The following is a 20842-nucleotide window of genomic DNA, read 5'->3' on the forward strand; positions in this document are numbered from 1 at the left end:
GTGACCGCATGGACTGCAGCCCACCAGGCTCCTCTATCCATGGAATTTTCTAGACAAGAATACTGGAGTGGGTTGACATTTCCTCCTCCAGGGGATGTTCCCTACCCAGGGATCAAACCCATGTCTCATGCATCTCCTACATTAATAGGTAGATTCTTTACCACTGAGACACCTGGGAAGAATCTGCATGCAATGCAGGAGACGTGGGTTCAATCTCTGGATCAGGAAGATCCCCTGGAGAGGGAAATGGAGACCCACTCCAGGGTTGTTGCCTGGGAAATTCCATGGAGAGAGAAGCCTGGCGGGCTACAGTCCATGAGGTCACAAAGACTTAGACACAGCTGAGTCATTAAACAACAGCAAAAACCCTTTCCAAGGGTACTGATCAATGACTGTGTGTAGTGTCCCTCAGTTTGAGTTTGTATGAACTAGATGTGCAGGGAGGTTAAGTCCTGATGTGCATCTCACCAGAACAGATGACCTGAACAGCTCCACTGTGGTGACAAGTGCCCCCTGGACAGGGCACTCTGGGGCAGGACCAGAGCTCAGGCTCCTCCCCTTTACACCTGAACTCTTCAGCCCAGACCTTGCCATTCGATGCTCTGAAGGGCAAGTGTCCCAGGACAGACACAGCCTTGCCACATCCCAGCTCTGCACAGATGACATGGGCAGTGGAAAGTGCAAAGTTCCCATCAGACACTGGGGTCCAGTCTTCTCCAGAATACACTTCTACTCTCCCTGAGCAGGGTCCATCCCCTCCAACCATACGCACAAATCCTAAGAGAAAAGCAACAAGAACAAAAACCCAGTGAGTCTTAATGGTACTGACTTGGCAACTGGAAACAACATACCACGGACAATGGGGTGAAATAGTATGGCAAAAACCACTACAATATTGTAAAGTAATTAGCCTCCAACTAATAAAAATAAATGGGAAAAAAAAAATAAGACAACAGTAAGGAGTGGCCATGGAGAGAGAAGCTGACAGTGTCTGAATTGCATTTGAGCAAGTTTCTGAAGAAAAATCCAGGATTTTCAGGGTCAGTTTGGAATGGCTGATTTCCAAGAATGTATATTTTGAGGTTAGTTAGGAAGACATTACTTTGCCAACAAAGGTCCATCTAGCCAAGGCTATGATTTTTCCAGTGGTCATGTATGGATGTGAGAGTTGGACTGTGAAGAAAGCTGAGCGCCAAATAATTGATGTTTTTGAACTGTGGTGTTGGAGAAGACTCTTGAGAGTCCCTTGGACTGCAAGGAGATCCAACCAGTCCATCCTAAAGCAGATCAGTCCTGGGTGTTTGTTGGAAGGACTGATGTTGAAGCTGAAACTCCAGTACTTAGGCCACCTCATGCAAAGTGTTGACTCATTGGAAAAGACCCTGATGCTGGGAGGGATTGGGGGCAGGAGGAGAAGGGGACGACAGAGGATGAGATGGTTGGATGGCATCACCAACTCGATGGACATGTGTTTGAGTAAACTCTAGGAGTCTGTGATGGACAGGGAGGCCTGACGTGCTGCGATCCATGGGGTCTCAAAGAGTCGGACATGACTGAGCGACTGAACTGAACTGAACTGAACTGAGGATGTGAATTACTCATCTAGGGGCCTGGAAACAATAGAACCCAGGGGAACTACCCTGCAGTGGGCATCAGATTTGAGTGAAGAACTGACTTAGGGCAGGATAGCTCCATGGAATTCGATAGCTTAGAGTCTAAGAGTCAGATAATGTTAGAAGGCCATCCTGAGATTTCTGGGGCTAGAATTCTGGCCAGTTATTCTCTCAGGAGCCAACACCCAAGTCACAAAGATTAGGAAAATGATGAGGGCTGGATTCGTGAGTGCAGACCAGACTGTAGGAAGACTTACGGCTCATAGGAAGAAAGTTAGACATTATAGCAGGTCTAATATTATGATTTCACATGCTGTGCCTCCCAGGACTGCTGCTTCCTGTGCCCCTATCCTCACAGCAGGCTACTGCTAACCCATGCCTCCAAAGAATACCTTCAGACACTCACAGGCAGCTCTGGTTCAGTCTCTTGTGGAGGTCACCGCTCCTTTCCCTGGGTCCTTGAATGCACAAGGTTTTGTTTGTGCTCTCCAAGTCTCTCTGGCTGGTACAAGCTTTGAGTTTAATTGCTATTATGCCCCTCTTCCCATCTTGTTGCAGCTTCTCCTTTTATCCTTGGATATGGGGTGTATTTTTTTGGTGGGTTCCAACATTCTTCTGTTGATGGTTGTTCAGCAGCTTGTTGTGATTTTGGTGCTTTCCAAAGAGAAGATAAGTGCACATCCTTCTACTCCACCATCTTAGTAGAGTCATAAGTCCTCTTGGAGGAGGTTGCTGTTAGCCCCATAATAGAGCCACTAGGTGGGCAGTCCACACACTAGAGACCAATTATAGTAAAGAAGTTCTTTGCACTGTTGCAAAAGTTCTAGGCCCCACAACAGACTTCCCAACCTGAGGATCTGGCAAACGACTAAGAATCTCCAGGGAATCTAATTTTGAAGGTCAGTGGTTATCTGATTATAGAACTTCCACAGGACTGGGGAAACGGAGACACTTGGAGAGCACAAACAAGACCTTGTGTGCATCAGAACCCAGGAGAAAGGAGCTGTGACTCCACAGGAGACTGAACCAGACTTGCCTGTGAGTGTTTAGGAGTCTCTGGTGGAGGCATAGGCCAACAGTGACCTGCCGAGGGGTCAAGGGCATTGGCAACAGCAGTTCTGGTAAGCCCAGCATGCTGACATAAGTCCTTTTGGAGGAGGTTACCATTGGCTCCAAAGATGGAGAAGCTCTATATATTCAGCAAAAACAAGACCAGGAGCTGACTGTCACTCAGATCATGATCCTTATTGCCTAATTCAGACTTAAACTGAAGACAGTAGGGAAAAACACTAGACTATTCAGGCATGACCTAAATAAAATCCCTTATGACTATACAATGGAAGTGAGAAATAGATTTAAGGGACTAGATCTGATAGACAGAGAGCCTGATGATCCATGGATGGAGGTTCATGACATTGTACAGAAGACAGCGATCAAGACCATCCCCATGGAAAAGAAATGCAAAATGGTTGTCTGAGGAGGCCTTACAAATAGCTGTGAAAAGAAGAGAAGTGAAAAGCAAAGGAGAAAAGGAAAGATATTTCCATTTGAATGCAGAGTTCCAAAGGATAGCAAGGAGAGATAAGAAAGCCTTCCTCAGCGATCAATGCAAAGAAATAGAGGAAAACAACAGAATGGGAAAGACTAGAGATCTCTTCAAGAATCTTAGAGATACCAAGGGAACATTTCATGCAAAGATCGGCTCGATAAAGTACAGAAATGGTATGGACCTAACAGAAGCATACGATATCAGGAAGAGATGGCAAGAATACACAGAACTGTACAAAGAAGATCTTCACAACCCAGATAATCACGATGGTTTGATCACTCACCTAGAGACAGCCATCCTGGAATGCGAAGTCAAGTGGGCCTTAGAAATCATCACTATGAACAAAGCTAATGGAGGTGATGGAATCCCAGATGAGCTATTTCAAATCCTGAAAGATGATGCTGTGAAAGTGCTGCACTCAATATGTCAGCAAATTTGGAAAACTCAGCAGTGGCCACAGGACTGGAAAGGTCAGTTTTCATTCCAATCCCAAAGAAAGGCAATGCCAAAGAATGCTCAAACTACCGCACAATTGCACTCATCTCACACGCTAGTAAACTGATGCTCAAAATTCTCCAAGCCAGGCTTCAGCAATACGTGAACTGAGAACTTCCAGATGTTCAAGCTGGTTTTAGGAACAGCAGAGGAACCAGAGATCAAATTGCCAACATCCGCTGGATCATTGAAAAAGTAAGAGAGTTTCAGAGAAACATTGATTTCTGCCTTATTGACTATGCCAAAAGCTTTGACTGTGTAGATCACAATAAACTGCGGAAAATTCAGAAAGAGATGGGAATACCAGACCACCTGACCTGCTTCTTGAGAAACCTATATGCAGGTCAGGAAGCAACAGTTAGAACTGGACATGGAACAACAGACTGGTTCCAAATAGGAAAAGGAGTATGACAAGGCTGTATATTGCCACCCTGCTTATTTAACTTATATGCAGAGTACATCATGTGAAACACTGGGCTGGAAGAAGCACAAGCTGGAATCAAGATTGCCGGGAGAAATATCAATAACCTCAGATATGCATATGACACCACTCTTATGGCAGAAAGTGAAGATGAACTGAAAAGCCTCTTGATGAAGATGAAAGAGCAGAGTGAAAAAGCTGGCTTAAAGCTCAACATTCAGAAAACTAAGATCATGGCATCTGGTCCCATCACTTCATGGGAAATAGATGGGAAAACAGTGAAAACAGTGGCTGACTTTATTTTTGGGGCTCCAAAATCACTGCAGATGGTGATTGCAGCCATGAAATTAAAAGATGCTTACTCCTTGGAAGGAAAGTTATGACCAAGCTAGACAGCATATTAAAAAGCAGAGACATTACTTTGCCAACAAAGGCCCATCTAGTCAAGGCTATCGTTTTTCCAGTGGTCATACTATGGATGTGAGAGTTGGATGTGAAGAAAGCTGAGTGCTGAAGAATTGATGCTTTTGAACTGTGGTGTTGCAGAAGACTCTTGAGATTCCCTTGGACTGCAAGGAGATGCAACCAGTCCATCCTAAAGGAGATCAGTCCTGGGTGTTCATTGGAAGGACTGATCCTGAAGCTCACACTCCAAGACTTTGGCCAGCTCATGCAAAGAGTTGACTCATTGGAAAAGACCCTGATGCTGGGAGGGGTTGGGGGCAGGAGAAGGGGTCGACAGAAGATGAGATGGCTGGATGGCATCACCGACTCGATGAACATGAGTTTGAGTAAACTCTGGGAGTTGGTGATGGACAGGGAGACCTGGCATGCTGCGATTCATGGGATTGCAAAGAGTCGGGCATGACTGAGCAACTGAACTGAATTGAAGGAACAATATTGCATGGGAACTTGGAATGTTATGCCCATGAATCAAGGTAAATTGGAAGTGGTCAAACAGGAGATGGCAAAAGTGAACATTGATATTATAGGAATCAGTGAACTAAAGTGGACAGGATTGGGCAAAATTAATTTAGATGACCATTATATCTACTACTGTGGGCAAGGATCTCTTAGAAGAAATAGAGTAGCCCTTCTAAGAGTCTGAAATGCAGTACTGCTTGCAATCTCAAAAACAACAGAATGACCTCTATTCGTTTTCAAGGCAAATCATTCAGTATCACAGTAATCCAAGTCTATGCCCCAACCACTAATGGCCAAGATGCTGTAGTTGAACAGTTCTATGAATACCTACAAGACCTTTTAGAACTAACACCGAAAAAAGATATCCTTTTCATCATACGGGCCTGGAATACAAAAGTAGGAAGCCAAGAGATGCCTGGAGTAACAGGCAAGTTTGGCCTTGGAGTACAAAATGAAGCAGGGCAAAAGCTAACAGAGTTTTGCCAAGAGAATGCACGGTTCATAGCAAACAGCCAACAACACAAGAGACAACTCCACGCATGGACATCACCAGATGGTCAGTACCAAAATCAGATTGATTATATTCTTTGCAGCCGAAGAAGGAGAAGCTCTATACATTCAGTAAAAACAATCCTGGGAGCTGACTGTGGCTCAGATCATGACCTCCTTATTGCAAAATTCAACCTTAAATTGAAGAAAGTAGGGAAAACCACTAGAACATTCAGGTATGACCTAAATCAAATCCCTTATGATTATGCAGTAGAAGTGACAAATAGATTCAAGGGATTAGATCTGATAGACAGAGTGCCTGAAGAACTATGGATGGAGGTTCATAACATTGTACGGGAGGTGGTGACCAAAACCATCCCCAAGAAAAAAAATGCAAAAGGGCAAAACGGTTGTCTGGGGAGGCCTTACAAGTAGCTGAGAAAGGAAGAGATGCTAAAGGCAAAGGAGAAAAGGAAAGATATACCCATCTGAATGCAGAGTTCCAAAGAATAGCAAGGAGAGATAAGAAAGACTTCTTAAGTGAACAAGGCAAAGAAATAGAGGGAAATAATAGAATGGGAAAGACTAGAAATCTCTTCAAGAAAATTAGAGATACCAAGGGAAGATCTCATGCAATGATGGGCACAATTAAGGACAGAAACAGTATGTACCTAAAAGAAGTAGAAGATATTAAGAAGAGGTAGCAAGAATACACAGAATAACTGTACAAAAAAGGTCTTAATGAACCAGATAACCATGATGGTGTCATCACTCACCTAGAGCCAGACTTCCTGAAGTGTGAAGTCAAGTGGGCCTTAGGACGGATTACTACAAACAAAGCTAGTAGAAGTGATGGAATTGCAGCTGAGCTATTTCAAATCCCTCAGGGACCATATTTCAGATAGAAAAAAAGGTAACCAAACAAAAAAACAAAGCCCACATCATAAAGACAATTTTTTATCATACATTTACCTAGTTTCTGAGTGTGCTTATGATTATTTATGTACACAGTTGAATTCTTTCTAGTAAAGGATTCTAACTGCTTAAGTTTGTGAACTTTGAAAAGTATGTTACAAAAGTTCAGAAAGAATGTTCTAATAAAATAAAAATCTACTACAGAAAGCAGGGGAGAATAGAAAAGACACCATGGTAATTAAAGTATTGAAAGATCAGCTTGACCACTTATTTAAGAATGAATGGTAAGAGATGAGATATTATGATTGCCTTTTATTATATATCCATTTCCATCATCTTAGTGAGGTACTGGTTAGCACCCATGCTCTGCTTTGACTGGGAGTTTTGTCATAATCTACTCATTCCAACTGAAGCATTTTTACTTAATAAATTGCTAGTTTCTATATTAATCCCATGATATTACAAATTAAGAAAGAACAAGAAAGAAACATTCCTTGCATGTTGTTTTATGTAGCCTGATACATGTTAGACATTCAAATATACACCAAGTAATCAATAAAATCATCTCTTAATAAACAAGTCCTGTACACATTGGATAGAGGTTTCTGAAACAGATTATTATTTTTTATATTCTACTTGATCTAAGTTTACATGCAAGAAAAGTTGTGTTAAAGTAGTAAGAAAATATATGAAATAGAGGGCTGATGTGAGGGGTTAAGATATTAAAAACAATAAACCCTATTGTGTTCTTGTGTAACAATAGGCAAGAGTGAATTGGGTAGAATACAGATATCTAATAGACTCAAATAAATACACATAAACACATACACAAAGAGATTTACCATTTGAAGTATGTAATACTTTATATCATTAGAGAAGATAGATTTTTCAATAAATAGTGCTGAAAACTTACATTAGATAGATTTTTAAATAATAAAATTAAACACATACTTTCTATAAATCTCCAAAATAAATTATATAGTAGTTAACTATTTATATCATAAATAAAGCATAAGACACTGAGAGAAGCAATGAATTACATACATTCTTTGAGAAACAGAGTTGACTGTAAAGAAGACTCATTTAGCTTCTGAATAACAAAAAATTTTTCTGTATTTCAGCTAATAGAACACCACATTTCTGTGTTGAATAAAGTTGTTTGCCTCTGTGATGTGACAGAAAATTTTTCATTGGTCTATAACTTTATAAGCACATTTTAATATCTGACCAAGTCTTCTATTGTTACTGAGACATGACGTTTTAATGATCCAGTAGTTACAAATACGTTGTCATCTGAGGTAATTTAACATAGTATCTGGGGTCACCACCAATCACACCCATTTGTTGGGTACCATTTATATGCTTATTGGAAGGTAAGTGAAGTTTCTGTGCAAATGAGTTCAAGGAAGCCCTATCTGACTCGCCTCCTCACTGAACTCCTGATTGCATCTTCTAAGGAGAGTGAGTGAAAGTTTTAGGGTTAAAACTAGGATTACCCTGACAGCTCCTGTCCAGGTTTCTGTCCTTTTAATGGAAATCAGTCTTCCTGACCTGACCTGAAAGATGTCAGGACACATTTATAAGTATCGGCCTAAACAAAAGAAATACTCATAGCAGAGAAAAGTAGTCTTATCAAGGCCTACTGAATTTAGAATTAATGCCTTTAACCTAATACCATAGAAATCCCAAAAGACCAACTAAAAATACTGAAATTAACAAAAAAGAAAACCCAAAATTTGGAATCTGTGTTCTACTATGTAGAGAACTAGGTTCACACATCAGTTCATTAATATGAAGAGATACAGATGCAGCATTACCTCAGTCAAAAGGAGGAAGACACCCAGGCCCACACCAGACAAACTATGGCCTCTTTCAGGGATAATATCAATGAGAGTTCAAAGCTGCAAATAACATTGGAGGTGCCTGAGTACTGTGTTCTGATCTTAGACCAGAGAAGAGAGAGCCTGGGGAAGTTCTGTCACAAGAGTGATATGTTCACAGTTGCAGAGTTAAGACTGAGCCTCCTCTGTCTGTTCTATGCTCTCAGGTCCCAGGTTCCTGCACAACATCTCATCTTCCTTCAAGTTTGCTGTTCAGTAGACATCATCGCCCTCTCCTTGGTGCTTCACCTCTGCTCTTCCCTCACAGAGGAAGAGCATTTCCCAAATTTTGTCCATTTGTAAGAGAGACAGACACCTGAGCCATAGAAGGGACCTCAGGGTCCAGATTTTCAGGAAATTACTCTCTCTGCAGCTGTGTCAAAGGCTGGGAAATCCCCAATTCCCTATATCTCGGCTTCTGCTTAGGGGTCTTTGGTCCAGAGGGAATGTCCCCTCTCACTGTTATAGCTTTTGTTTTCATTGGAATAGAGCACTGTGTGGCTTGAGATGTAGGAAATATCTCTGTTGGATGTGGTATTTGACCCTTCAGAGATCCACAAAGATCAAATGTCTTCCTGGAAGACCAAGCCTGACTTTTACTCTTGAGCTGCCCATTCACCCACTTTCTTGGAACTTTCCATTCTCTCAACCATTAGACACTGCACTGACTGTACCTGAGCAAATGACTCCTGCATCCTTATGATGATCACAGTTGTGCCGACCCCAGGCCTGGGAAGGGCACTTCCACACCTGGAGCTCATTTCCTCTGCAGTTCACATCATCCATCCAGATGGGCCCTGATCCTGCCCCGAAGTGAGCAGATCCTGTGGCATCGAGGGCTTCTCCACAGCCCAGCTGCCTGCACACCACATGGGCATCGTCCAGGTCCCAGCCGTCATCACAGATGGTGCCCCAGGAGCCCTGGTCAAGGATCTCCACTCTCCCAGCACAGCGAGCACCCCCATCCACCAGGCGAAGTTGTCTGCTGTCTGAAGAGAGAGAAATGGGAAATAAGGCATTGACAGTGGGGATGAGAAGGGTCTTCTGTCCTCTGGGACCCTCACCTGAGTAGTAGAGGGTGCTCGCCTCTGAGGCTGCAGAGCCTACTAGTTCAAGTATGTAGTTGTTGCACTGGGGTAGCACTGGGGTCTGGTTTATTATAGCAGTGAATAAGAGAATAATAAGATGAAAAATAGAAACAACAACAACGGGAAAAATTAAATTGAAAATACTCCAGCGAGTACTCTGAGACAGAAGATGTTACCCAGGTCTTACCAGTTAATCTTCTGACCTGTAGAGTTCTGCAGAGCATCCGAGAAAGGTATACAGGAAATGTTAGGTTCTCTATCCTAAGCAGTTAAATTATTTCAGAGCCACAGGAATCAGGTGGCAGCTGGATGGATTCCTTATAAACCACACACACTTTGGTGCCCTTGACCTGAGAGTTAAAGGGATTAGATTAAAGGGAATGGAGTCAGGAAATGGCCTCATCAGAAGCCTCAGGGAGCAGCCACGAATCCTCCGCAATTAGAATTGTTCTCTTGATACAGTCATGCAGAACTGAAAAACAAAGGGTCTATGAGATGCCATGGTTTACCCCAGAATATTTCACTATGATTCTAGGCTTCAAACTCCAGATCTGGTCACATAGTCCCAAAATGTATGATCTCTTTGAGTAGATTGGAAAAACTTGCATGAGAGGAGATGTCAGATGATATTGATTGACACTGACCAAATTCTACTGGGAATCATGGAATGTTGCTTCTTCTCCAAAATGAATATAATCTCTCCTTGGACTTCATGTGAAGATCATTATTATTCAAAATTGGGAGTAATCTGCTCTCTAGCTGGAAAATATCATATATTTTCCACTCCATCAGAGAGCAGAATTAGGTTATATTCCTTCTCTAAAAGCATTTGAACAAACAATATTGACAGACTCACTGCATTATTCTATCCTCTTGTATATAAAAAGTGATATAAAGTTTGAAATAATGTCTAGCAATGTTGCACTTTAAGTAAATGATCAGTAGAGAATAAAGCCTAATATTTTCCACTTCCATGAAAAAGAAGTTCACAACAGGCCAATGCTCATTTTTACATATAACTAAAAAAGCTGGAAAATGTAAAGAAAAAAATTAATAAAATTAAAAAGTAAAGACACTATAAATTTGTGTACCCAATATGGACTAAAGAAATATGATAAAATTCTGAAGAATGGAGACCATTTCAGTGTCAGTCGAACATCTAAAGCTTCTTTTTCTCTGTAGGAATTTCCCAATTTATTGTCTAGGTTAATGGTTCAGAATCTGGGCTCAGGGAAATAGAGGACTCCTTCTGGAACAGAGAAGCCAGCTTTAATTTGGGGGAGTGATCTGCTGCTAAAGTGGCAGAATTGAAGACTTGAGACCCTCTCTCACAGAGCAGGTTTTCTCCTCAAATATCTGCACAGTACACAAGCTGTGACAGTCAGGAGGCCAAAGAACGATGTCAATAATCTTGGAAAACAGAGTGGCCTCATTATTTTGGGTGCTGAGCTACCAAAACATCCAGACTTTCAAATGCAATCTCTGAGAAACTATGCCATAGGAAAAGAGAGATCAGAGCAGACTGAGTGCTACCAAAACTGCAACCCAGACTTGTTACAGCTCAGTGCTAGGTTATATTTAGATATTTGAGTGGTGTGCATCTCTACTCCCACATGCTTATCACCTGCTTGTTTTTTCATATATCCATTATAGATTAGCAGAACAAAAAATGAATTTTTTCCAGTGTTAAATGTAGCTGGAGCATCTTATTTTTTCATGTGTACTTTTAGCATTCAGTAAAACATTACATGGCATTTAAAGAGATGGGATGACATGACAAATAAACAAAGTGAAAAAAGAAAGATAAGACAGAGACACACATGATAGAGATGCTGCAGCTAACAGTCAAGGATTTTAACTAAAATCGTGTATTTAGGGGAAAAAAGGAGAGAAGGAGAGAATAAACAGGTGAAAGGTGAACAAATTTAACAACTAATCATAATTTAATAAAAAATATCAGAGGAATAATTACCAACTGGAAATAAAATATCTGGAACTAAGGAGTGAATGAATGAGTTATAAAGAATTTCAGATAGAACTCGGCGCAGAATTATTGACTTTAGAGGTGTCTTAGAAATGAGAGGACAAGGAGAATAAAGAGGAGGAGGAAGAAGTGGAGGAGGGTTATGAGGAAGGGGAAAAGAAAAACGGAGAGAGACAGAACTACAGAGTATTATTTGAAGATACAATGATTGAGAATTTTCTTAAAAATGAATGGAGGCTATGAAAACCTCCATACCTAGTAAAGTTACTGATGTTACTCTGACCACAATGAAATTTAATTAGAATTTATAAGAAAATACAGTCAGCAATTCCTATTTGGGGAAATTAAGCAACATCCTTTCCCAAAATACCTGGGTCTAGGAAATAATTTAAATATTGGAGAATATTATGAAATAATGATAATAAAGATATGATACAATTAAATTATTCTAATAAAAGTGCTAAGGGAAATTTACATCCTAGATTTAGAAAAGAAAAAAAAAAGACTGAAAATTTTAAAAATGTAAGCTTCCAGTTATGGAGGTAGGTATTGAGAAAATAAAGCCTAAAGGACATAGGAACTTGGGGTAAATAAATAAGGAAAGGAACAAAAATTAATGAAAAAGAAGGTAAGCATAAGATAGACAAAATAGACGAAAACCTTTCAAGTGTGGCTCATTGCAAATGGATAAACATCAAGCAATACTAATCAAGAAGAGAGAGAAAATGCAGTCAATAGCATCAAGAATGAAAAGGGATGTCATGATAAATTATACAGATTTTTGGTCACAGATCTTTTTGGGGTGGGTTGCCATTTCCTCCCCCAGGGGATCTTCCTGACCCAGGGATCAAAGCTAAGTCTTTTATGTCTTCTACATCGGCAGGTGGATTCTTTACCACTGAGCCACCTGGGAAGTACATTAAAAACTATAGTGATGGACAATTAGGCACTATAGAGACAGAAACCTTTAGAATGGTCATCTTGAGAAACCAGTAATAGCTCTTCTATTAAGTTAATGGGGATGTTCATAAGAACTTTATCACAGCAATGCAATAAAATGTATTAATACATAATAGGATTAGATAAAAATTATGATTCAATAATTCAGTATGCCTGAGATACTGGCAACCATACAAATAACACAGAAGGTATTTTAAGAGGACAAAGAATAATTTAAAATATATTCTTAATTTTGAAATTGGACATAAAATAGTGCACAAGATCTTTATGATCCAGTTGAGTCTGTGTGTGTGTGTGTGTGTGTATGTGTGTGTAGAGACTGAGATTTAAAGCACAAATTGATTTCAGAAAGTGTGTAAATGGAGCTGGCAGATCCTGACTTGCCTTGTAGATACTCTGCAACAGGTGCAGGCTCAGGAGATATTTAATGCTCTTTGGAACCATGATACCAGGGTTGAAATTGACCAGCAGATGGGGGCAAACTCATGTGAACCAAGAGCCTTAGTATGTGAATATGAGCTTTAATAATATGATCCTACAGAACATTCTCTCTGAGGAGACATTATAGTTGTTTGAGTAGGTATGATTTCTTCTTAGCTTGATGAAAAATTCATTCAGTGCTTTCATTGCTGGAGAGGCCAAAATGAATTCAGAGGGCCAATTTTACCTTTCATTCTGAGTTCACCTTTATACCTAACAGATGCAAAATGGCAACCATCATTATAACATGGCCCAAACACAAACAGTTAGAAGGTTACAGGGAGAAGGGAGTAGAACTTCTTGTTCCTTTGGGGAGGAGTAGAGTTTCCCAAGGAAGAGAGACAGAGATTTCTGACTGAAGATGCCTGAAATAAAGCAGGAACCTGGGATCAAGAAGGGATGGAGAGGTGAGGTTTGCAAAGCAACTGGGACCAAGGGCCACACCTACAGAAGCTAGTTTTCCAGGCATGTGGCTATATCATTCTAATTTTAGGAGCTCAAAGCTGACATTTGGGACCCCCCTGAGTTAGGGGCACAGTGGAGACCAAGTTTCACACAGAGTGTCAGTGAATGAAACGGGAGAAATTTCCCCATAAGAACATTCACAGACACAGGGTGTTTTCTAAATATCTGATCCTTAAGATGTCACAGAACAAGCTTGAATATTCAACTGAGGTGGGAAAAACTGACTAACAGAAGCACATCCTGATGTCTCTAAGAGTAAAGCCCTCTTCTACCTTAAGTATCGGTCTATTTATGGCACCTAATTTGGGTTAGATTTTTCTGTTGCACAGAGGGTTTGGAGGACCAAAACACCAAGAGGTAGGAAGGGGAAACATCACAGGGAGGAAGACAGAGTTCTACAAGAACAATATGCTAAGGGAAAGACTACAGAGAAGCAGGAAAATGTCTGAGCTGTGGGTTTATGAGGAAGAATATGCGTACATATATATATACACCCACAGCATACACACACAGGGTGAAATTTTATATTTCAAGAAGGCAATATTTAAAACATTAGAGAAGATATATTGTTCAATATACAATGCTGAAAAACATAGATTTAAAAATGATAAAATCAAACAGTACTTGCTATCAATCTTAAAATAAAATTTATAGTAGTGAAAAATACACTATCAGAAGAGAAGCATAAACAAGGAGAGAAAAAAATTTTACATATTCTTTGAAAAATATCCTGACAAAATGTGGTCCACTGGAGAAGGGAATGGCAAGCCACTTTAGTATTCTTGCCTTGAGATCTCCATGGACAGTATGAAAAGACAAAAAGATAGGAAACTGAAAGATGAACTCCCCAGGTCAGTAGGTGCCCAATATGCTACTGGAGATTAGTGGAGAAATAACTCTAGAAAAAATGAAGAGATGGAGCCAAAGCAAAAACAACACCCAGTTGTGGATGTGACTGGTGATAGAAGCAAGATCCAGTGCTCTAAACAGCAATATTGCATAGGAACCTGGAATTGGTAGTCAAACAGGAAATGGCAACAGTAAATGTTGACATTTTAGGAATCAGTGAACTAAAATGGACTGGAATGGGTGAATTTAACTCAGGTGACAATTATATCTACTATGTGGGCAAGAGTCCCTTAGAAGAAATGGAGTAGCCATCATGGTCAACAAAAGAGTCCAAAATGCAGTACCTGGATGCAATCTCAAAAACAACGGAATGATCTCTGTTCATTTCCAAGGCGAACCATTCAATATCACAGTAATCCAAGTCTGTGCCCCGGCCGATAATGCTTAAGGAGCTGAAGTTGAACTGTTCTATGAAGAGCTACAAGACCTTCTAGAACTAACACCCAAAAAAGATGTCCTTTTCATTACAGGGGACTGGAATGCAAAAGTAGGAAGTCAAGAAAGACCTGGAGTAACAGGCAAATTTGGTCCTGGAGTACAGAATGAAGCAGGGCAGAGGCTAATACGGTTTTGCCAAGAGAACACACTGGTCATAGCAAACACCCTGTTCCAACAACACAAGAGAAGACTCTACACATGGACATCACCAGATGGTCAAAACCGATATCAGATTGATTATATTCTTTGCAGCCAAAGATGGAGAAACTCTATACAGTCAGCAAAATCAAGACTGGGAGTTGACTGTGGCTCAGATCATGAATTCCTTATTGCCAAATTCAGACTTAAATTGAAGAAAGTAGGGAAAACCACTAGACCATTCAGGTATGACCTAAATCAAATACCTTATGATTATACAGTGAAAATGAGAAATAGGTTTAAGGGAGTAGATCTGATAGACAGTGCCTGATGAACTATGGATGGAGGTTCATGACATTATACAGGAGACAGGGATTAAGACCATCCCGAAGAAAAAAAAATGCAAAAAAGCAAAATGGCTGTCAGAGGACCTTACAAATAGCTGTGGAAAGAAGAAAAGCCAAAAGCAAAGGAGAAAAGAAAAGGTATACCCATTTGAATGCAGAGTTCCAAAGAATAGCAAGGAGAGATAAGAAAGCCTTCCTCAGTGATCAATGCAAAGAAATAGAGGGAAACAATAGAACGGGAACAAGTAGCAAGCTCTTCAAGAAAATTAGAAATACCAAGGGAATATTCCATGCAAAGATGGGCTCGATAAAGGACAGAAATGATATGGACCTAACAGAAGTAGAAGATATTAAGAATAGGTGACAAGAATACAAAGAAGAACTATACAAAAAAGATCATGACCCAGATAATCACGATGGTGTGATCACTCACCTAGAGACAGACATCCTGAAATGTGAAGTCAAGTGGGCCTCAGGAAACATCACTATGAACAAAGCTAGTGGAGATGATGGGATTCCAGTTGAGCTATTTCAAATCCTGAAAGATAATGCTGTGAAAGTGCTGCACTCAATATGCCAGCAAATATGGAAAACACAGCAGTGGCCACAGGACTGGAAAAGGTCAGTTTTCATTCCAATCCCAAAGAAAGGCAATGCCAAAAAATGCTCAAACTACCGTGCAATTGCACACATCTCACGTGCTAGTAAAGTAATGCTCAAAAATCTCCAAGTGAGGCTTCAACAATACATGAACCGTGATCTTACAGATGTTCAAGCTGGCTTTAGAAAAGGCAGAGGAACCAGAGATCGAATTGCCAACACTGAAAAAGCAAGAGAGCTCCAGAAAAACGTCTATTTCTGCTTTATTGACTATGCCAAAGGCTTTGACTGTGTGGATCACAAAAATATGTGGAAAATTCTTCAAGAGATGATAATACCAGACCACCTGACCTGCCTCTTGAGAAATCCATATGCAGGTCAGGAAGCTACAGTTAGAACTGGACATGCAACAACAGACTGGTTCCAAACAGGAAAAGGAATACATAAAGACTGTATATTGTCACCCTGCTTATTTAACTTATATGCAGAGTACCTCACAAGAAATGCTGGACTGGATGAAGCACAAGCTGGAATCAAGATTGCTCGAAGAAATATCAATAACCTCAGATATGCAGATGACACCACCCGTATGGCAGAAAGCAAAGAACTAAGGAGCCTCTTGATGAAAGTGAAAGAAGAGAGTGAAAAAGTTAGCTTAAAGCCTAACATTCAGAAAACTAAGATCATGGGATCTGGTTCCATCACTTCATGACAAATAGATGGGGAAACGATAGAAATAGTGAAAGACTTTATTTTCTTGAGCTCCAAAATTACTGCAGATGGTGACTAAAGCCACTAAATTAAGAGAGTCTTGCTCCTTGGAAAAAAAGTTATGACCAACTGACGAACCTAGGCAGCATATTAAAAAGTAAAGACATTACTTTGCCTACAAAGGTCTGTATAGTCAAGGCTATGGCTTTTCCAGTGGTCATGATGGATGTGAGAGTTGGATCATAAAGAAAGCTGAGCACCAAAGAATGGATGCTTTTGAACTGTGCTGTTGTGTTGAAGAAGACTCTTGAGAGTCCCCTGGACTGCAAGGAGATCCAACCAGTCCATCCTAAAGGAAATCAGTCCTGAATATTCATTGGAAGAACTGATGTTGCTGCTGAAACTCCAATACTTTGGCCACCTGATGCGAAGAACTGACTCACTGGAAATGACCCTGATGCTGGGAAAGATTGAAGGCAGGAGGAGAAGGGGATGACAGAGGATTAGATGGTTGGATGGCATTACTGACTCAATAGACATGAGTTTGAGTAAACTCCGGGAGTTGGTGATGGACAGAGAGTCCTAGTGTGCTGCAGTCCATGGGGTCGCAAAGAGTTGGACACAACTGAGTGACTGAACTGAACTGAAAAATAGAATTGATTGTGAAGAAGATTCATTCTAGGGCTTCTCATTTTAGTAATTTTTTCTACATGTCAACTAACATGACCCCAGGTTTTATGTTCACTAAAGTCATTTGCCTTTTGCCTCTCTTGTTTTCTGAGCTATTTGTAAGGCCGCCCAGGCAATCAATTTGCCTTCTTACGTTTCTTTTTCTTGTGGATGGCTTTGGTCACCACTTCCTCTAGAATGTTACAAACCTTTATCCATAGTTCTTCAGGCACTCTGTCTACCAGATCTAGTCGCTTTACTCTATTCATCATCTCCACTGTATAATCATAAGGGATTTGATTTAGGAATGACCTAGTGGTTTTCCCTACTTTCTTCAATTTGAGCGTTAATTTTGCAATGAGGAACTGCTGATCTGAGCCACAGTCAGCTTCCAGTCTTGTTTTTGCTGACTACATACAGCTTCTTCATCTTCGGCTGCAAAGAATATAATCAATCTGATTTCGGTGTTGACCATCTGGTGATGTCCACATGTAGAGTTGTATTCTGTGTTGTTGGAAGAGGGTGTTTGCTATGACCAGTGCGCTCTCTTGCCCTGCTTCATTTTGTACTCCAAGGCCAAACTTGCCAGTTATACCAGGTATCTCTTGACTTCTTACTTTTGCATTCCAGTCCCCTATTATGAAAAGGATATTTTTTTTTTTTTTTTTGGTGTTAGCTCTAGAAGTTCTTGTAGGTCTTCATAGAACTATTCAACTCCATCTTCTTGGGCATTAGTGGTTGGGGCATAGACTTGAATCACTGTGATATTGAATTGCTTGCCTTGGAAACAAACAGAGCTCTTTCTGTCTTTTTGACAGTATATCAAAGTACTGCATTTCAGACTCTTTTGTTGACTATGAGGGCTACTCCATTCCTTCTAAGGGATTCTTACCCACAGTAGTAGATAAAATGGCCATTTGAATTATTCACCATTTCCCATACATTTTAGTTCACTGATTCCCAAAATGTCAAAGTTCAGTCTTGTCATCTCCTGTTTGACCACTTTGAACTTCCTCTGGTTCATGGCCTAATATTTCAGGTTTCTATGGAATGTTAGGAACCTAATAAAACCATAGTGTGTGCCCTTTCCACTTTGGCTCATCTCCTTTATTCTTTCTGTAGCTATTTCTCCACTCTTCCGCAGTAGCATATTGCACACCTACCGACCTGGGGGGTTCATCTTTCAGTGTCATATCTTCTGTCTTTTCCTACTGTTCATGGGGTTTTCAAGGTAAGAATACTGAAGTGGTTTGACATTCTCTTCTCCAGTGGACCACTTTTTCTCAGGTCCTAACTAGCAGGGACATGTCTTTCAGCTGCTCCACATAGCTGGATGCCCTGGGTATCCCACAGCTGGTCCTCGTTGAGCCTGTAAACTGTCACTGTCTGTCATTTGTCGGTCAACATGCAGCCCGAGGTGGAGTCAAAGGCCCTGCTGAAATGACTGAAGGGGGCCCAGGGAAGGCTGGAGCCAATGTGGGGGAACATCCAGGAGTGGAGGGCGTCGCAGCCTCTCTGCCACTGCTGGCCACCCTGGAGCCAATCTGCTGCCCAGGAGTCACTGTCTGCCAAGCTCTGGTCACAGGCTTTCCTCTTCTCTGGTTCCATGCTGGAAACTGGGGGTACTGGTCACTACTCTGCTCCCACTTTCATCTCCAGTGTGATCTCTAGGAAGCCACTTCCCAGGCCACCAACACATCTTCAGGCTGCCACCCAATGTTAACCCACGGATTTCAAATCCTAAAAGATGATGCTGTTAAAGGGCTACACTCATTATGCTAGCAAATTTGGAAAACTGAGCAGTGGCCACAGGACTGGAAAAGGTCAGTTTTAAATCCAATCCCAAAAAAGACAACGCCAAAGAATGTTCAAATTACCATACAGTTGCACTCATTTTACCTGCTAGCAAGGTAATGCTCAAAATCCTTCAAGCTACACTTCAGCAGTATGTGAACTGAGAACTTCCAGATGTACAAGTTGGATTTAGAAAAGGCAGAGGAACCAGAGGTCAAATTGCCAATATATGCTGGATGATAAAAATAGCAAGAAAATTCCAGGAAAGCATCTACCTCTGCTTCATTGATGACACTATAGCCTTTGACTGTGTGGATCACAACAAACTGTGGAATATTCTTAAAGAGATGGGAATACTAGGCCACCTTACCTGTCTCCTGAAAAACCTGTATGAAGATCAAGAAGCAACAGTTAGAACTGGATATGGAACAATGGACTGGCTCAAAATTGAGAAAGGAGTACGTCAAGGCTGTATATTGTCATCCTGCTTATTTTTTTTTTCTTTTTTTTTTTATTAGTTGGAGGCCAATCACTTCACAACATTTCAGTGGGTTTTGTCATACATTGATATGAATCAGCCATAGATTTACACGTATTCCCCATCCCGATCCCCGCTCCCACCTCCCTCTCCACCCTGATTCCTCTGGGTCTTCCCAGTGCTGTCATCCTGCTTATTTAACTTCTATGCAAAGTATATCATATGAAATAATGGGCTGGGTGACTCACAAGCTAAAATTAAGATTGCTGGGAGAAGTACCAACAACCTCAGATGTGCAGATGATACCACTTTAATGGCAAAAAGTGAAGAAAAACTAAAGAGCCTCTTGATGAAGGTGAAAGAGGAGAGTGAAAAGATTTGGCTTAAAACTCAACATTCAAAAAACAAAGATCATGGCATCCAGTCCTATTACTTCATGGCAAATATATGGGGAGAAATTGGAAACTATCAGATTTCATTTTCTTGTGCTCCAAAATCAATGTGGACAGTGACTATAGCCACGAAATTAAAAGACATTTGCTCTTTGGAATGAAAACTATGACAAACCTAGACAGTGTATTAAAAAGCAAAGACATCACTTTGCCAACAAAGGTTCATATAGTCAAAGCTACGGTTTTTCCAGTAGTCATATACAGATATGAGAGTTGCACCATAAAGAAGGCTGAGCATCAAAGAATTGATGCTTTCAAATTGTGGTGCTGGAGAAGACTCTTGAAGAGTCCCTTGGAGGCCAAGGAGATCAAACCAGTTGATTGTAAAGGAAATCAACCCTGAATATTCATTGAAAGAACTGATAATTAAACTGAAGCTCCAATACTTTGACCACCTGATGGGAAGAGCTGAATCACTGGAAAAGACCCTGATGCTAGGAAAGACTGAAGGCAAGAGGAGAAGGGGGTGACAGAGGATGAGATGATTGGATGGCATCACCGACTCAGTGGACATGAGTTTGAGCAAACTCAGGGAGATAGTGAAGGACAAGGAAGACTGGTGTGCTGCAGTTGATGGGGTCTCAAAGAGTCAGACACAACTTAGCAACTGAATAATGACAAAGTCGTTGGCCTCTGTGATATGACAGAAACCTTTTCACTGGTCTTTGATTTGGTAAGGACATCAGAATATCTGCCCAAGACTGATATTGTTACTGAGACATGAAGTTTTAATGATCCAGCAGTTCCACAGATGTTGTCATCTGGGATAAAAAAATATCGGGTCACCACAGATCACACCCACTTGTTGGGTGCCATTTATAAGTTTATTGGAAAGTAAGTGAAGTTTCTGGGCAAATGAGGCCAAGGAAGCCCTGACTGACTTGTCTCATTACTGAACTCCTGACTGCATCTTCTAAGGAGAGTGAGTGAAATTTTTAGGGTTAAAACTAGGATTACACTGACAGTTCCTGTCCAGGTTCCTACCCTTTTAATGGAAGTCAGTCTTCTTCACCTGACCTGAAAAATGTCAGAACATATTTCCA

General features: G+C 40.8%; 1 protein-coding gene across 1 annotated transcript in view; it reads right to left on the minus strand.

Annotated features, from left to right (window-relative positions):
• LOC122423128 overlaps positions 1 to 20842 on the minus strand; it is a 168744-nt gene that overhangs the window by 69027 nt on the left and 78875 nt on the right. Inside the window, exons 19-20 of the mRNA XM_043439908.1 lie at positions 8961 to 9275; positions 469 to 777 (exon numbers count right to left, since the gene is read on the minus strand). Of these exons, the coding sequence (XP_043295843.1) occupies positions 469 to 777; positions 8961 to 9275 (624 nt within the window). The remainder of the gene's footprint in view (positions 1 to 468; positions 778 to 8960; positions 9276 to 20842) is intronic.

This window comes from Cervus canadensis, chromosome 21 (assembly GCF_019320065.1).
Source record: "Cervus canadensis isolate Bull #8, Minnesota chromosome 21, ASM1932006v1, whole genome shotgun sequence".
NCBI lineage: Eukaryota > Metazoa > Chordata > Mammalia > Artiodactyla > Cervidae > Cervus > Cervus canadensis.